At 31.3% G+C, this 19948-nt stretch overlaps 1 protein-coding gene across 1 annotated transcript in view; it reads right to left on the bottom strand.

The window, feature by feature from the left end:
* Positions 1-299: 299 nt before the first annotated feature.
* LOC143224342 (degenerin unc-8-like) overlaps positions 300-19948 on the bottom strand; it is a 32022-nt gene continuing 12373 nt past the window's right edge. The window contains exons 3-13 of the mRNA XM_076452733.1: positions 19836-19890; positions 18698-18774; positions 17297-17439; positions 15306-15463; positions 14972-15070; positions 14157-14274; positions 13010-13097; positions 11786-11849; positions 10996-11072; positions 8044-8119; positions 300-1015 (exon numbers count right to left, since the gene is read on the bottom strand). Of these exons, the coding sequence (XP_076308848.1) occupies positions 818-1015; positions 8044-8119; positions 10996-11072; positions 11786-11849; positions 13010-13097; positions 14157-14274; positions 14972-15070; positions 15306-15463; positions 17297-17439; positions 18698-18774; positions 19836-19890 (1153 nt within the window). The 3' untranslated portion in view covers positions 300-817. The remainder of the gene's footprint in view (positions 1016-8043; positions 8120-10995; positions 11073-11785; positions 11850-13009; positions 13098-14156; positions 14275-14971; positions 15071-15305; positions 15464-17296; positions 17440-18697; positions 18775-19835; positions 19891-19948) is intronic.

Below are 19948 nucleotides of genomic sequence, written 5' to 3'. Positions count from 1 at the left end.
CTGTAGCATCATGTTATACATTTATTAAACAAGTAATAACATATGGTGTCATGCTGTAAATCTATTAAATAAGTAACGAACAGCTGTAGCATCATGTTATACATTTATTAAACAAGTAATAACATATGCTGTCATTATATATATCTTCTAAATTATAAAACAGATTTAAGTGTATTTATTAAGAAGAAGAAGTATATGTTGAACATTTGATATATATAATAAACAAGTAATAACTTAGGGTTTAAAGTACTTAACAAGATTAATTAAGATTCATTGAGCTATTCAGGTAATTAGTAAAAAAATCTCGTGTCGGGCTTTAAGTGTACTTATAAAATACACTTGATATAACCTCTAATTTATTATTTTTTTAAAATTAGACGTATATTATTGAATTTTAAATCTACGTTAACATAGAAGTGAAAACTGTTATTTCTGTTCAGTTTAATACAACCACTCAGTCAGTTATGAAAATTAACAAGCTTTAAATGTGTTGTATATGCGTGTTCAATACCTGTTTATGTTGTCAACAGGCAGCCATATATCACATTACTGATATGTACTTCACCGAACATCAAACGTATCATTTCATTTTATTGAATCAGAACATAATATTTTGTGAAAATTTCTCAAAAGTACATAAAATATTCTGTTATTACAATAACAGTAAATCAAAGTGGGGTATTGTATTATATTGTAAATATTCTCAAGCTATGATAGTATCCAATTCAAAGATCTACCATTTGTATGTTGAAAACATTCTCAAGTTATGATAATATCAAATTTAAAACTAATACGGATATCATTTGAAGGCTTAGGCTTAATCTGACTTCACATCTTGTTCAGACTTCTGAACTTGAAATTCCGGATTTCTAATGTCTTCCACTGTTACACGCGTTTTGAAATATATTTTGGTCAAGATTGATGGAACAGTAAAGAGGAAAGCTGCAATGTTTAATATTGAGTATCCTACCCACATGCCCAGGTAGCCACCAAAGTAACTGAAGATTTCAATATTCTGAAACAGTATAAAAAATATCTGAAACCATGAACAGTGACACTCAGTTCACGTCAATATATATATATATATGCGTTTATTTACGATATCGAATCATACGGTAAAACACACGTTAGTTAATGTAATAAGTACATTGAAACCAGCAACAAAAATCTAAAACACCAAGAACATCTTACGAAAAAAACAAAAACAGAGAAAATCATTACTTAAATAACAAAAACTTTTTACCACTTTCTGTAAAGACGTAGCAACTGAAATTTAATGTATTTTTAAAGCGTGAATTAGAGAGATTCTTGGATGTGTTTTAATAACGTAGATAACCACGTGAATAAGTTGATTGCTCATTTTTGATTTATGACTGTGGAAAATAAATCAAATATGAGACTGTAAACACAGTATTTTTGTTTCTTATATTGTATAAGAGGTACTACATTTAAGTAGTTTGTAATAAAAAACACAAAGTAGTGTAAGGGTATAAAAATACGGGAATCCAGCGTTCTAAGTCAGGAGACACTGACTCTGAAATAACGTTAGAACCTGTTAAACTTGTATAGATCGTTATTTACATTTATATTCAGAGTGTAAAACAATTATGATAGGTGTGTTAAAGCTGTTATTAATTGTTAGGGTTAGTGACTGCGTGTATAGTTACGACTGTAAATATATGTATACTTAATGTTTCTATACAACTGAAAGTACAAGTGTTTTTAATTATTAATAATTAAGATGAATAATTCTCTAATTTAGGTATATATCTTTTTCATAGAATTATAAACGTGACTGTAAGAACAGAAACATTTGTTTTTCAAATATAAGTATTACAAAAGCTGTATTTACTGTTTTTATTAAACTGTAAATACACGCATATTTACTATTTCTATACAACTTTAAGTACATATGCATTTAGTGTTTTTATTTAATTGTTTATACATGCATATTTACTGTTTTTATCCACCTGTAAATACATATATATTTACTGTTTCTATACGACTCTAAATGCAGGTATATTTACTGTTTTCATTTTACTCTAATTACAGTTATGTTTGTTCTTCTTCTATGACTGGAAGTAAGAAAGATTTGAAGTAAGATATGTTTAATCAATGTATTGGCTAAAAACGTTCGTTAATTTATATAATTTTCCAGCTTATCTCTGTAAACTTTGTTAGGCTAGTCTCCAAAAGTTGAAGAAAAGAGTGTTTCTGAGGCAAAGCTAATACTTCTATATATATTAATTACACGCACTGTTACACAGTAGTATATTTTCTGTGCAGTGCAGCGTGGCCACACCATGAATAACAGAAACAAATATACAACTTGTAGAAGACAACAGAATGTCGTATGAGCTTCAAAACCAAAGGAATGAAAACAATTGTTACTTTTGAACACAACACTTTCAGGGACCGTCTTGAAGTGCATGTACTAATCATCTTGGTACTGCCTGCCGTGCACCTTTATTTATTTCTAACACTTTTGTTTTGATAATTTAATTTTTATAGTTCGTTCTATAATGACAGACATACAAAATGGTTAAAGTATTAAAATCATTGATATCTTTAAGTATACATGTCATTGGTTTTCTACACAGAAACAATTTTATATTTTACGCTGCAGTTTAATTTAGATCGTCCTCGGAAATTTAAAGTTCTATTTCCTTCAACCTGATATAGTTAGTTGTACTAGAATAACTAGCTGGATTTTTATAAATTAATGACTAATGAAAGGTTATCCCAGAAAACAAACTTGCTTCATTATATGTAATTATAAGGTAAAAGAAACACATGAAATATCACCCATAAAAACAGCAAAACACACAAAATTTGTGAGTATCGTTTCTTGGACCCACTAAAGATCCATACTAAATTTGTTGAAAATTAATTTACATATTTACAGAGGTAGTGGAAAAAAAAAAGCAAAACGCCCGTAAAAACACACATACAAAACGTAAAAGGCTAAACTATATGTCCCCGCCTTCACACAATGAACCTCCATACCAATTTGGGTGAAGATCCATCGAAACTTCGAAAGTAGTTACATAGATATACAACAGATTGTACTATTATATTTACATATATATAAGAAAAATTTAAGTTACATTCTTATAACTGTTTCACGGTTTAGACTCATCTAAATAAGCGCACCTCCATCTTACGAACATTTAATAATATTCGAATGGGGAAAAAAATTTCTCCTTTATTGGAAACTAGGGAGAAACTGGAAGGTCGTGACCTTTATTGCAAATCTACATGCATACAGGATAAATTTTTGATAAGTTGGAGGCTCCAGATCGCGTAATATATTTTTCCAGTATCATACATATAACCAAGAGTTTCATTATAATATGATTTAGTGGAAAATAAGTAGACAATAATTTATAGTCGAAACTAAGAGTAACATTAATGATGGAACATTTCACTTGTTAATTTTGAACATTGGTCTGTCTTCTCCTTGATTGAATTTTTAGTACTAATTATTCTTGAAGAATACAGACCAAAGTACTGTTGAAATACGCTTTACTATCAATACTTTTTATAAATTATGTTTATAAACCGTTGTTTACATACCTATTATCACAGTAGTTGTACAAGAGCATATCTTACTTAAATAGAAAAGTTAAACAAGACGATTATTGCTCTAATTATTTTATAATATGTTCGTGCAATTAATATTTGATAATTTGATAAAACAAACCTTTTATAAAAATACATTAATTTAATACTAAAGGAAAACAGTGACTGTTGTGTGTGTCACCTTTTTTAAAAATCTGAAATGAAAATTTTATCATCTTAAGAGTTTTGTAGTAAAGAACCAAAAACAAAAAATAGGTTATGATGGTTAACTTTAAAAATCAGGGTTATCAAGGAATTAGATAGTTGTTAAATGTAATAAAGGTACACAATAAACTACCTAACACCTGAAACTGTTTCATTTTTAAAATGTTTCATGTTCGACAGTAATCCCTATATGTTAAATGCATTTTACACCATCACGTACAGATACAAACTTTTCTTGCTTAAAATGTTGAAAAACAAGAGAAAATATTTCATCAAGATACCAGGGAAGATGGAACATCAGCTGTTTACTGCATCAGGAACATCTTGTTTCAATGACCAGCAGTAAACAGCCATCATGATTCACCCTGATTTTATTTTTCAACTCTCTGTCTTTTAGTCCCAAAACTATATGTCATGGTCAATATAGGTTTAACATCAATGTTCTTCTATTTTCTTCACTTTGTTTGCACTTCTAATAACAAACATAATAATAAAAGTGTTCATTGTGGTAAACGATATAATAATTTCATCTAAAAGTTTATCTTTCTTCTCGATTTGTGAACAAAATACTGACGCGACAGAAAAAAAAAAATTATGTTCGGAATCTGAGTAGTTAAATTTATACGAGGACTTCCTGTGCTAGCTGTCCTTAATTTAGCAGTGTAAGATCTAGCTGTCCTTAATTCAGCAGTGTAAGATCTAGCCGTCCTTAATTTAGCAGTGTCAGATCTAGCTGTCCTTAATTTAGCAGTGTAAGATCTAGCTGTCCTTAATTCAGCAGTGTAAGATCTAGCTGTCCTTAATTTAGCAGTGTAAGATCTAGCTGTCCTTAATTCAGCAGTGTAAGATCTAGCTGTCCTTAATTCAGCAGTGTAAGATCTAGCCGTCCTTAATTTAGCAGTGTAAGATCTAGCTGTCCTTAATTCAGCAGTGTAAGATCTAGCTGTCCTTAATTTAGCAGTGTAAGATCTAGCTGTCCTTAATTCAGCAGTGTAAGATCTAGCTGTCCTTAATTCAGCAGTGTAAGATCTAGCTGTCCTTAATTCAGCAGTGTAAGATCTAGCTGTCCTTAATTTAGCAGTGTAAGATCTAGCTGTCCTTAATTCAGCAGTGTAAGATCTAGCTGTCCTTAATTCAGCAGTGTAAGATCTAGCTGTCCTTAATTTAGCAGTGTAAGATCTAGCTGTCCTTAATTTAGCAGTGTAAGATCTAGCTGTCCTTAATTTAGCAGTGTAAGATCTAGCTGTCCTTAATTTAGCAGTGTAAGATCTAGCTGTCCTTAATTTAGCAGTGTAAGATCTAGCTATCCTTAATTCAGCAGTGTAAGATCTAGCTGTCCTTAATTTAGCAGTGTAAGATCTAGCTGTCCTTAATTTAGCAGCGTAAGATCTGGTCGTTTTAGGCATCATTGATCTCGAAGTTTTCACAGATATTAATGGACATATATTATTAAATGCTTTCTGTTGCCTAGTAACTTGATGAATGTGTTTACCATTTCATTTGTCTAGCTGTTCTTTTCTGGACTACTAGTTTATGGATATTATCACCATTTTTGTTGAAACAATCGGCATAATTCTTATTATGGAAACAAATTCCTGCAGTAGCTGTACATATATAATGGTTTTGAATTGCTTCCTTAATATTGGGATCCAATGAGCTGCTTGGGATCCATTACTTTCAAATCCTTCAGAGATCTTGATCGTGAGTATTTCTCTGTAAGAAGAATCCAGTAATTTCGATGTGTTCAGGTTCCCAAGAACAACTACGAATTTTGTTTTTGCGATGAACAGTAACAATGTTTAGAGTGCAGATTGTGTGGATACGTGTGTGTCACAGGACAAATCAAGCATGGCTCCTGTAGACATGACAGTAAATTCCAACCTTTGCATCACAATGTAGTCAAGGAGAGTTGATTACTGGAAACATAGATGATACCAACCGTAATACTATTTATTGAACATTTGAAAAAGGTGTTTGTAATTGCCAAATCCAGCTCTGTGAAGAAGCTCAAATGTAATTCCCCATTTATTGTTACTTCTCTTTCCTGAAGTGCCCTAACATCAAGTTTGATGATCTAAGTTAAATGAAGCATTGAAGTTTCCAAAGACTAAATGCTTGTCACAATAAGCAACCGTTTCCAAGATGGTCCTCAGCGCCAGATAGAACTCTTCTTTTGTGTGAGGTTTCTTGAAAGTCGTTGATGCATCGACCGATACGATTGTTACTGGACAGTGGAAGTCGAAGTCACTACATCATCTTTCCACTAAAACAAAATGCTACTACAAAAGAAAAACAACACAATCTCAGAAAACCTTTATTCTTACCTACGAGAGACCGACTCACGCAAAGCACAACTATACGGCACCCTATACCTCACAAACCTGATTATCCGCTACAACCCACGATGTCGACCTCAGTAAATATAAAACGTGGGCATTTTCTAAATATGTAACCTCAGCTGGCTGCTTTTCCAAAGACTCTTTCAACTTTAAATATATTCTTAATCAACTAAATCATAAATCCTTAACGGCCAGGTTTGATGTAATCTCCATTTTCACAGAAGTCCCAACAACTGAAGCCTGCAAGACAGCTTTAGAACTTTATATCTAACACCCTAGCCCATTGATACCCACCCCCAGCAACCAACAAGCAACTTTACAGAATTCACTACCACTATATCTAGCTTTATGTTCAATAAGCAAATAACCTGTAAATAAATGACCTGAGTATGGGGAATCCCGTGTCACCTGTTCTAGCCAGCATTTTTATGACACAGATTGAATCTCAAGCGATCAATTCAGCCTTACACCCACTACTATACTGGTACAGGTGTGTTGATGATACAATTGCCGTATTCACATCTACAGAACACACACTTAGGTTTTCAATAGGTTAAATCTATACACCCCAACATTAAGTTCACTTGAGAACAGGAAAAAAACTAACCAAAGAGTATTTCGTAACCTCAAGATCACAAGAACCGATACACAATTCAAAACAGAAATCCACAGAAAAATCACCCATACTGAATTATACATTCACTGAGACTCAGCACATGAAACAAAACAAAAACTCAACATGTTAAGAAACCAAATAAACACAGTCACGAAACTATGTTCACACAATAAAACTGACGGTTAAATCAACAAAATAAAACAACACTTTATCAACATCAACAAATTTTCTGAAAAAATCGTGGAAAAAAATATACAAACACGCCCACATCAACAACAAACAAACGATAATAAATCCCAAGATATAACAAACTGCAAAACCTTACACTGCTACATTCCAAGTGTTCCCGACGCCAGCGAGAAAAAACTTATAACAAAACACAACATTCCAGTGAACACCAAATTTACTAAAAAGACCAAGTAACAAAAATCTAAAGTCCATACAATGTAAAAACTACACTGGCAAACACAACACTAACATTGTTTATAACACACAATGAAACAACACCGCGACTTCTATATTGGAGAAACAAGCAGAAAAAATATAAACTACATTCAAATAACCCAAAAAAACACCTTCACAAGTTTTGAACCCTGCAAATCAAATAAACACAGCATAACCATAGGAAAGTCCCAAATACTAAATAGGTAAACAAACATAAACAAACGCAAATTCAAAGAAGCCCTACGTGTACAGCAAACTTTATACTATACTAATTAATAACCTGGTATCCAACTGCAACGCCCATACAATCCCGTACCCGTCTATATTCTTGTCCTTAAGAAATATGCCCGGCAACGGTCATTTGCGACCTTTCTGTTTGTTAACCAGAAGATGACCCAAGAAGGTCGAAACGTTGTTCTCTGCTTTATTAGTAAAAGTGTTAATACTCATGTCAGCCGTTCTGAGATACAAGGATAACCACTGGTGATATTCTGAATAAGTATCCCATGTTTTCTAAAATCTTCCAAAGAAATGTTACTATAACTTACTTTAGTTAAAACAATAATAAATATTTCTTCAGTAAATGTTAATTGTGTGATAAGATATCTAATATTCTCTGTAATAAACCTTACAAACTTTAGTTAAAATTATTAAAATTAGTAATGCATAAACATACGTAATTAATTAAATGGAAACATGAAGTTAATGTTATATCCATATATTTCTACACAATATGGAGGGAAAAACATGGTGTATTCGATCACTTCCCATAAATTAAGTAAATAATATAAATTTTAAAGCACTAACGGTTATGTAATAAAAAATTGAAAATTGTGTAAAATAACAGAAAATCCTTACCTGAAAAGTCGGATAATACTTGAATATCGAACTCTCGGTCTTGCTGTGCTCAATAGAAACAAGTAGGACTTCGTTGCTGGAAATAAATGTTATCATAGAGTTAACTGTTAACACTCATAATAACATATGTTACTGATTTCATTATTTGAACATTTTATTTGTTTATGTGAACTACCAATGTAATTGGAAGAAACGTACAGTAATAAAATATAATTTTACAATAGTACTTTTGTTATGAAAAATTTTGTAAACTCTGACCCACATAAACTTACTGAAAATAAGTAGCATATTTACCTGTATTCAGTTTAAAGAATGGTGGCCGAATAAAAATCCGATAATAGAATATTATCTGATCTGTGTGTCACAGAGCTGTTTCAGGTTAAATTTCAACCGTCAGATGGCGATACTGTTTATACGGTACTATTTAAAGATATTTTTATGCTGCCTTGCCCCCCGCTAGTCCAGTGGTATGTCTCCGGATTTACAACGCTAAAGTCAGGGGTTCGATTTCCTTCGGTGGGCTGCGAAAAGGTCCTCCTAGTTGGGGGTTGTGCAGTAGGCTAACAACCTACTCACTTAAAATCCAGTCTGTTCATAAAACCGCAAGTGTTTGTGGCCCTATGTTCCTTACGGAATTTAGTGGGACAATTATTATTATATTATGCTGCCTTACTACAAATTTCGTAATGGTTCTCTCTAGTGCCTATAGAGGGCAATAATGTCATTATTATCATTTTTATATCACCGAAGGATGTACAATAATAACGGTATATTGGCAAACAGAGGTTGATATAATGGTACTGATCAAAAATACAGATTGTTTGTAATTAATAAGATTATTTTTAATTAATTATTGATGGGGTTATGGTTGGAGTATTTCGTCGACAATGAATAGTTAATAAGTCTCCTCATCTTTATATAAGATCTTCATTATGTGTGTGTGTTAACATTCACACAGATATACTGTGTTAACGAAATACTGGTGTGATGGGTTATTTTATTTTAGTATTTTGAGAAGGATAAAAAAACATGTTAAAATGAGAACACTTCGAATTTGTATATAATATTGAGATTGACCTTAGAAACAAAAGTATGCAATCAAACAAAAAACACAGAACAGGGTAGGTAACACACATCTAATGAAGTCTATAGGGATAACACAAGAAAGGAGGAACTGGAAGATTATTTAACGTTGTTCTTTATAGAAGTCCTAGATTCGTAACTGTACCTTCAGCTGGTGATCTTTATTGTGAACTTCATTAGAAATGTAGAAAACGTATAGTTCATTAATTATTGTATCAGAACATGTAGCTCATCAACTCATTATATTGGATGATTTATAGATCATTAAATCATTGTATCACACGATTTATAATTCATTCAGTTGTCGTATTAGATAACTTATTGTTCATAAAGTCATTGTAGTAGACAAGCTATAGTTGATTAAGTTCATTATGTGAAGTAATGTAACTGTTTCAATTTTGATTGTATGCTTCCACTAAAACGTTAAATGTGAAGTAATTGTTCTATTTGATATATTTAATATTTGTTGAAATATCTCAGTGGACCTTTATTTTGAAGTAATTATACTATTTAAATATTCAAAATTGGTTGAACTTTCTCAGTGGACTGTTAGATGTGAACTTCTAAACAGATTGTAATATTACATATTTAATGAAATATCTCGATAAACCGTTAAATATGAAGAACGTAAAATATTTCAAACATTCAATATTTATTCAACTCTCTCAATAGACCGTTAAATGTTAAGCTATGAAACTGTTTTCGATATATATTAAACAGTCTTAATGAATCGTTAGGTGTGAAATGTTCAATATTTATTGAACTTTTTCACTGAATTAATTAAACTGTTTGAAATATTCAATACTGATTAAACCGTCTCAGTAGACAGTTAGGCGTGAAGTAATTGAACAGTTTGATACATTCAGTATTAATTGAACACATTCAGTGGACTATTAAATGTGAAATAGTTAAACTGTTTCAAAAGTGCAGTATTTACAGTGCTCTCTCACTAGATCGTCAAATCTGAGATTATTAAAATATTCGGTATTTATTGAGCTCTGTGCACCATTAAACGTGAAGTTATTAAACTATTTCAATTATTCAATATTTATTGAACTCTCTCGAATTATTGTTACATGTGAAGTAATTATATAACTTAATATATTCAATATGTAACGAAGTTACTCTTATACATTTATTTTGATGGCTGCGTTTGGTTTAGTTTAATACTTGTAATGTATATTGTTAAATGTGTATTGCGCAAGTGACGCTTGTCTCTTAATATGTAGAAGATTCTTGAGAGCAAGAACCAACAACATATGTTTTACGAAAGCATTAGCGTATCTTTGAATATTGTTGGTCCAAACAAGCTTTCGAGAATTTCGCCTAAATATTAGGAACTGACTTACAAAGAGACAGAGACAGGGTATTGTTTGGTCGTTACATCAATATACTATAAGTCTCATAAGCTATAATTATGCTAAATTCTAATTAATCGGAAACCTGGTGAAATTCCGGTTGCTGGGAGTAAACAGATCGCTGAGCAAGAAAATATCTGCAGATCTCTTCACTATTTAACTACAAAAAGAATAAACTTATTGGCCACTTTCATAAACTTTACAAGAAAATGTTCCTAGTCACTTTTTGTAAAGTTATGAGTTATGATAGGATGACAAACTTTCTGTAGTCAGTCAGATTGTAAACAGTCAGATGGACATCTTAACGTTCGAGTTATAAATATCTGACCTGTTGATATCTTGTTCTCATGAGGTACCAACATTTAAAATGTAAGGAACATCAACTCATCTTTAAATACTCCTACAAAATATGTAGCTTTGAATCTCGAGAAATATATTTCGTAGAAGTATTTAGAGACGAATTGATTCTCATTAGAAAAAGATGGTTTTAAAAAATCTTAGAAAATCTCACCTGATGAAACTTTTATCTAGTGCCCAGTTTCTGGTCTTATTCAATGTGGAAATCCACTTGTCTAGTATGGATGTATACTGGAAAAAATATTACCCAGGCTTGTTATACAGAGTTTAAATATATACTACATGAAACTTCAAGGTTTAAAGAAACATGTAAACAGAACACATAACCTGATAATACAACAAATGCTAAAGCTATGTAAAAATATGTAATTTTGTGAAATTAGGCTTACAACACATCTGAAGAATTAGCTGTGAGTAACAAAGGTATTTAATACACGTCTTTTACTGCAGACTATTGAAACTAGTAAGCTAATAAGCCTAATAATACCATAACCAACAAAGAACAGATGAGAGCAACCGTTAACAATAAACATGAAACATTACTTGTTGTTCAAATGTCACATCATCCATATAGCCGCTAAATATAGACAAAATTTAGAAAATTACTAAATTTTTGTCGAAGAATGAAATTAGTGTTTATCTTGTTCCAAAATATTAAAACAACTGTATATGTTATCAAAAGCTATATAGTATTTCAAAAACTTGAAGGTACACGGTGGTTCAGATTTTATTAGGTTTGATATACAATCAATATATTTATTAACGAGAAATGAATAACTAACTGGAACTTTTAATGATTTAGGTAAGTGAAATACCGGAAAAATCAAATAATCTCGTATAGACAACAACCAAATTAAGTAAGTTCAACCTGTTGCATGAGGTTTATCATTTATTATAGTAAAGTCTTTTTTCTATACACTTTCATTGTGTTATTTTTACATCACCTGTTTTTCTTCACTAGGCAGAGGCCAAATTCTACTTTCTTCTTGAATAGTGTAAGTAACTTTCCTGAATAAATAAATAATAAATGATCAGAAGCATTTATAATACATAAAAAGATACCGTATCGTCAGCGAATTGTAAACATTTTTTACTAAAGAAAATATTGAATGATTATTAAAAATACCAACTAATCAGGTGAAATAAAGTATCTTTTATTCGAAATTATAATCCTTTTTATGTGTGTATGTATATATATATATATATATATTTACGATTTTCATTATTTTTGCTATTGAATAGGCCCGGCATGGCCAAGCGCGTTAAGGCGTGCGACTCGTAATCTGAGGGTCGCGGGTTCACATCCCCGTCGCGACAAACATGCTTGCCCTCCCAGCCGTGGGGGCGTATAATGTGACGGTCAATCCCACTATTCGTTGGTAAAAGAGTAGCCCAAGAGTTGGCGGTGGGTGGTGATGACTAGCTGCCTTCCCTCTAGTCTTACACTGCTAAATTAGGGACGGCTAGCACAGATAGCCCTCGAGTAGCTTTGTGCGAAATTCCAAAATAAACAAACAAACAAGCTATTGAATATCATATATTTGGCCAATAGGTGTTATCATTTTATGTAATCGATTTTATGTAATTTTTTAGTAAATTCAACCAAACACAGTAGCTGACAAAAATCATTACAACGTTTTTCGATAGTGTGTTCAGATGTAAGAGAGTTGATAAACGAGTTAAAGTTAATGAGGATTCCGTAAGCCAGGTTCTGTGAATTTAAATAGTTTGTATACACAGCCATTTAACACATTGAGGAAGTATATAAATATCTTGAATATCTTAGTGGGGGCGTTTATTTGGAAAATAAGAAGAGAGAACAAATCGAACTACCTTCCGTTAGGTTTAAAATGTTGTATCATGTGGCATTATGGGAATGAATTGTTATGTTTTGTGATCAGGAGACTATCATCTTTAGTAGTTTTCAAATTAATATACGAAAGATAAACCACAAAAACGTGTTAAGCTTCCACATCTAATTAATAATATATTCCAACCTCTAGAGGTCCAACTTTTCCACAATTTCTTTGTGGAAATACGTTCTTTCAATTGTTTTCATGTTTAATTTACATCCTAGTTTTACTTATCTTAAATTTAGTTGAACATAATTAGTTATTTATTGTTGAAATGTAAGTTTTGGTTTTGATATTAATAATTAATTACCTTACCTACAGGACTGACGACAAAAACCTTCACAATAATGACGTAAGTTCATATTATTTATAGTTTTAGCTCCGCACAGATCATCGGTATCTCCTTGGGAAAAACAAGGATTAAAACAGTTGTTATTAATTAATTAATATAAGTTGTTACTTAGTAAGGAACCTTAGATATACGTAAAGTAAAACCTAATAAATGTCTGTAACGAAATTCATGAATGAAAGGAGCCAATCATTTACAAATTACCACTGAATCTTACACTATTCCAGAAATCCAACAATTTCAGTATTTTATGTTATGTGGTGATATTGTTTGTTTTTACATAAAACACTGTAATTAATAGTTTAGCCTTTTCTACGAACTAACAAGATGGTTTAAGGACTAGAAATTTTATTAATAAAAAACATAACTCACATATGATGAATTTTAGACGTTTAGAAGGGTATATTACAGTACAAGGGGCAGATATATAGATCTACATTGCTTGTTTTATGTTTTTTTACCAAAACATTACCCAATGGTAAAATTATACACCAAACAACACAACCAAGATCAAAACTCTGTTATGTACAGTATCACATCTCCATCGTTTAAACAGCTTGTAATTTTCAACTTTAATTACTCATATATACATTTACATAAAATAAACCACTTGAACAGTGTTCAGTACAACACGTCACTTAGTATGTTTTATTAGAGGATTTTGTACTCTCACATAAACAAATATTTGGAATTTGTTCAATAAAAGACGTCAATCAGTCATGATAAATTCATAGACATTAACTGTCTATTACATGTCACTAAATTATCTTTATTAAATTTTCTCACTGTATATATGTGTATATACATACATGTATAGTACATTAAGACACTAATGAAAAAGGTATTACCAAAGCTTTGTTTAAGTAATTAAAATAAATCATTGTAACAGACAATATAATATTCTTTATTCAGATAAGTGTAGTTTTAAAACATCATTTAATAATAATATAATGTAGTTTTAAAACATCATTTAATAATAATATAATGTAGTTTTAAAACATCATTTAATAATAATATAATGTAGTTTTAAAACATCATTTAATAATAATAAAATGTAGTTTTAAAACATCATTTAATAATAATATAATGTAGTTTTAAAACATCATTTCTCACCTTCTCGTACATTTCTTCCCATTTTGTCTTTTGCTTCCAGAGTAAATGGAGACACCATATAGTCTACAACACCACACTCAGCTAACGTTGCATTCTCAAGACATTCCATTTTACATAACTATAAACGTCGAGGGTAAAACTAGTAAACATTTATAATAATGACAGAATTGTCTAAAACTACACCTGACTTGAATATTTTATCATTATATATAAAATGTTTAATTTTACTTTATGGTTAGAAAAGGTATGTTACAAACCTACTAATGACTTCACCAAGTTGTAAATATGTCTCCATATTAAATTTGTTAAAACTGCTGTTTTGTTGTTTGCTAGTGGACAGAAGAATATATCTTTTAATACTAGTTCTGGTTGATGAGTATAACATTAATTGTCTTTACAAGACGTGTCATTCTCAGTTACATCTGAAGAATATGATATAAATGTTCGTTATTACAGATTTTAAACTTGATGAGTATAACATTAATTGTCTTTACATGACGTGTCATTCTCAACCACATCTGAAGAATATGATATAAATGTTCGTTATTATAGATTTTAAACTTGATGAGTATAACATTAATTGTCTTTACATGACGTGTCATTCTCAGCTACATCTGAAGAATATGATATAAATGTTCGTTATTATAGATTTTAAACTTGATGAGTATAACATTAATTGTCTTTACATGACGTGTCATTCTCAGCTACATCTGAAGAATATGATATAAATGTTCGTTATTACAGATTTTAAACTTAACCAAGTTCAATTTTCGAATGTTACTAAACTAAACATTTGTAAACAAAAGTATTCTCACATTTTCTTCCAAAAGTCCTGGTCTTGCTGGTGTTGTACCAATCTTATCATAGTCTGTACAGTTCGTTTGGTACGGTGGTTCTAGCATCAGTGACGTTTTCTGTTGTAATCACGACAACATTGATAAATAAAGTTTTGAGAGAAACAAATCAGTGTATTTCTAATTGTCAATTAATTTACTGGACATTCACAAATATTGTTTGAAAACTTGTACAGATTTACTTGTAAAAATTAACAACAGTTTCAGAAATTAAGATAAAAAATAACCTAACTTTGACACTTTAAAATGACATTTACATTAATGATTTAGAACAAAGTAAATCAATGAGTTATACCGAAGTAAACATATACTGATAAAAACGCCCTGGCTTTACAATCCTTATACTGTTATAGGTCAAAACATCTGGTGCGACGTCAGGTGCGTGAAACGTAATTAATGCCTTCTGGTTCATATAAAATTCCTCTTTTGGTAAGTATATCAATAAGAGAAGCCCTGAAAACAAAAAAGAAAAAACTATATTGCAAAGAATTATTTTCAAATTGAAAAAGTGACATAAACATCTTACGTTTTTACAATAAAATGTTGGTGTTTGAAACAAAAAGGTTATGAACAACTGAAATCATTATCTTTTATTTTCCTTTCATAAAATAATCCACAATTAGTTGCCTCTTACATCAAGTCAGACTTACTGATCTAGGTTATCAGCACAAAAATATCTGGATTTGATCATCGTGAGGAATCGAAAACTTACCTCTGGCCTCCTGAACTCTGGCATACCACGACGAGTGAAAAATAAAATAGATAAATATTTATCTGTCTCAGTAATTTGAAATTAGTGAAGTTTGAGTGAGGCTAAAACGTTTATTGGTGAACTCGTAACAACACAACACTAAAACAAAAAGACGGAATACGTGTTAGAGCATCACTTTAGTCTTACATATAAAATCATGCATGACTTAACATTCTAATTTCAATATAATAAATACTTTAAAACATATAGAGAAGGGACTTTTCACGTCCGAAGTACTTTTTCCTTTTGTATATCGGTCCGACAGCACCAGGTGGTCAAGACGCTCGACTCGTAATCCAAGAGTCGAGATTTATAATCCCCGTCACACCAAACATGCTCATTCTTTCAGCCGTGGAGGGTGATAAAAAGTGACAGTCAATCCCACTATTCGTTGTAAAAATAGTAATCCAACAGTGGGCAGTGAGTGGTGATGACTAGCTGCCTTCCCTCTAGTTTTACACTGCTACATTAGGGAGGGCTAGCGCAGATAGCCCTCGTGTAGCTTTGCGCGAAACACAAAACAAACCAAACCTTCTGTATTTATTGTTTAAGAAACACATGAATTACTTGTGAGTTTGACACACATAAACCAATTTACTCATTCCTATTTGTTTGTTTGTTTTTTAATTTTGCACAAAGCTCCGCGAGGGCTTCCCGCGCTAGCTGTCCCTAATTTAGCAGTATAAGACTAGACGGAAGGCAGCTAGTCAACACCACCCACCACCAACTCTTGGGCTACCACTCTACTAACGAATAGTGGGATTGACCATCACATTATAACGCCCGCACAGCTGAAAAGGCGATCATGTGTGGTGTGACGGGGATTTGAACCCGCGACCCTCAGATTACGAGTCGAGTGCCTTAACCACATAGGGCCGTGTTAGGCCAAGCAGTATAAAAGTAAAGGGAAAGCAGCTAGTCATCACCACCCACTGCCAACTCATGGGCTACTCTTTTACCAACATATAGTGGTATTGACCGTCACGTTATAACACCCTCACAGTTGAAAAGGTGAGCATATTTGGTATGACGGGATTCTAAACCCCGATCCTTGGATTACGAGTTGAGTGCCATAACCACCTGTCTACACTGGGCCATTCTAATATCTAACTAAATTGTATTGGTTGTATATAATTACCACCTGTCTACACTGGGCCATTCTAATATCTAACTAAATTGTATTGGTTGTATATATTTACCACCTGTCTACACTGGGCCATTCTAATATCTAACTAAATTGTATTGGTTGTATATATTTACCACCTGTCTACACTGGGCCATTCTAATATCTAACTAAATTGTATTGGTTGTATATATTTACCACCTGTCTACACTGGGCCATTCTAATATCTAACTAAATTGTATTGGTTGTATATATTTACCACCTGTCTACACTGGGCCATTCTAATATCTAACTAAATTGTATTGGTTGTATATATTTACCACCTGTCTACACTGGGCCATTCTAATATCTAACTAAATTGTATTGGTTGTATATATTTCTTTCACTATAACATTCTTAAAAAAACATTTACTGTTCGGTTCAGTAGTTGGTGCATAATAAGGCTTTTCAAAGAACATCCTAAATGCTTTCCGGACTTGTCTCCCAGACCATGCTGCATTAAAGGTGTAACAGTTGCCGTACACAGGATCGAAATATTTAGTGACGTATTGAAGTCTACCACACAAAAGGGGGAAAAAAATTACTAAGATCAAATTAACTTTACCCAAAATAATAACGATTAAAAAATATAGCAGCCAGTCCATTTAACTGGAGTATAACAGAAAACATAAAGTGGTCGGCTGTGTTTTACTACAAACTTTATACTTACAAATTTCATAGCAAGTTTTGGTTTAATTATTATGGGTTTTCAAGGTAACAATTTTCATAAATTTAATAGTTCAAATTTTAGCCTCTTTAAAATTTTTATTTTGTTAATGAATAAAATGTTACATATTTTTCTGTTTTAATAAAATAAGATATACAAAATTTTGGTCAATTAAATGTATATAATTTAAATTTCGAAACGAACAGATATTAATGGAAGACGGTTTTCTTCAACACTTTAACTATTAATATCTTGTATTACTTCAGTACAACAAATGGCATCACTTTAGTTGCTATTTCGGTCACAAAGATTAACCTGAAGATGACCCAAGAAGGTCGAAACGTTGTTCTCTGTTTTACCAGTGAAAGTGTTAACAGCCATACCAGTTATTCTGGGATATATTGTCACGCCATTTCTCCGTTATCTAAGAACTTGTATTACAATGAAATCACTTTAAGGTCCGTTGATATAGTACAGTCCTTTTTGTTGAAATAAAATCACTTCAAATTCTCCTGGTGTAATGTAGTCTTTATTGTTGCAATATAAATCACTGGTGTAATGCAGTCCTTAATGTTTAAATGAAATCACTTTAGGGTCCATTGGTATAATACAGTCCTTATTGTTGTATCTCGAGACGACTGGTATAAAAGTTTAAATACCCCCCCAGCCGTCTTGAGACAAATTTTTACTTCAAAGCCCTTGCTAATGCAATGAAATCACTTTAACGTCCTCTGATATGGTACAGTCCTTACTTTTAAAATTAAATCACTTTAACATCCTCTGATATAGTACAGCCCTTTTCTTTGAAATTAAATCACTTTAACGTCCTCTGATATGATGTAATTCTTATTGTTTAAATTCATAGTTGTTGAAAAAACATCTTAATTATTAAATAACATTTAATTATTATTTTAAAAGGATATTTTATATTAAATATTAATAGATTTCAATAATCATTCAATTACGAGTAGACTTTTTTAAAAGAACAGTTTCGCTACTACACTTTGTTATGTTCAGCTGTACATAAAACTATGTTCACTACATATTGTTTCAAACGTTAACATTAATATTGTTGGTAATTATTAAATATCATACAGTATTACATACTCTTCACGGGGATCAGAAATGGGTACTAAAGTATCGAGTTGAAATCCACCGTTCCGGAGGTCACTCAAGTTGAGATTCTGTTAAAAAAACTAGTTTTGTGAAACAGATCAAATAAATTGTATGTTCCTAAGACATATAGAAGTGTCAAATCATCCAGTGAAAACGTAATGTTGCCAGTTTAAATACTATAATTTCTAGAAAACACCTGAATTGTCAGAACGTTCTTTGTCGGTTTCAAGCTAAACATGAAATATTAATAATAGGAAAAACCTGTGTTTTATTACTCAGTACATTTTATAATTTAGATCCATGTGTGATAAAATATGCCTGTCTCAATACTGAAACAGTTTTCAAAAGTGATATTTTTTTATTTCCGGGTGATCTACAATTATGGACAGTCTTCGCTTACTTTATTTTATCAAATATATATTAATAATTTATTTGACACTTTCTACACAAAGCGAATACAAAAGACAATCAGATTTATAGAACACATAAATACCAAAAGGACGTAATACATTTTTACGACAAGGGCAACTCACTGAGAATTCTCAACCTAGACCCAACCTATATTATTTATAATTCCTAATTATTTCTATTATTTTTATCTTTATATTAATTCCACTTTAATTAACAGCACATGTATAAATTACTCAATTTGATTTTATTCATAATTTTACATCAAATGTTTATTTAAATATTTTATTTGTTTTCAAAAAGATCAACTTTTGAAAACAAATTTGCAAACTTTATTCGTGTAATATATAACATAAAACTTTCCATTTCTTTCTCTGTGTGTCCGAAATTATTTGAACGATTATCAAACATCTCAAATAATAAAAACATCTATTTTCTCATTAGTCAATCTAACACTAATTAATAACAATAGTTTATAGCCTCACCTTGTTATTGAATGAATCTTACTTCCGATTATAAGGAAACATTTAGTATCACAGTACGCATAAACAAAGAAAGTATGTTAAACTAAGATAATCTGACAACTACGTAATAGATATGGAACCAGAAGTTTATCACAATTAATTTATGGATATAACGTTGAATACGTGACAAACCTAAACTGTTTAATACACTTCAATTCAAAACGACAACAAAACTTCTTACGATATGCCTGTTTTACCGGTATATTATCACTTCGAAGAAGTTCCCAAATTCTTTCATCTGTCTGTCGGTATCTGTAAGGAAACCAAAGTTTGTACCTGTTTCACAAGTTATCATACAGTATATAATTAT

The sequence above is a fragment of the Tachypleus tridentatus genome, chromosome 8, assembly GCF_004210375.1.
Source record: "Tachypleus tridentatus isolate NWPU-2018 chromosome 8, ASM421037v1, whole genome shotgun sequence".
Taxonomy (NCBI): Eukaryota; Metazoa; Arthropoda; class Merostomata; order Xiphosura; family Limulidae; genus Tachypleus; species Tachypleus tridentatus.
This window is presented reverse-complemented; position numbering and strand designations above follow the sequence as displayed.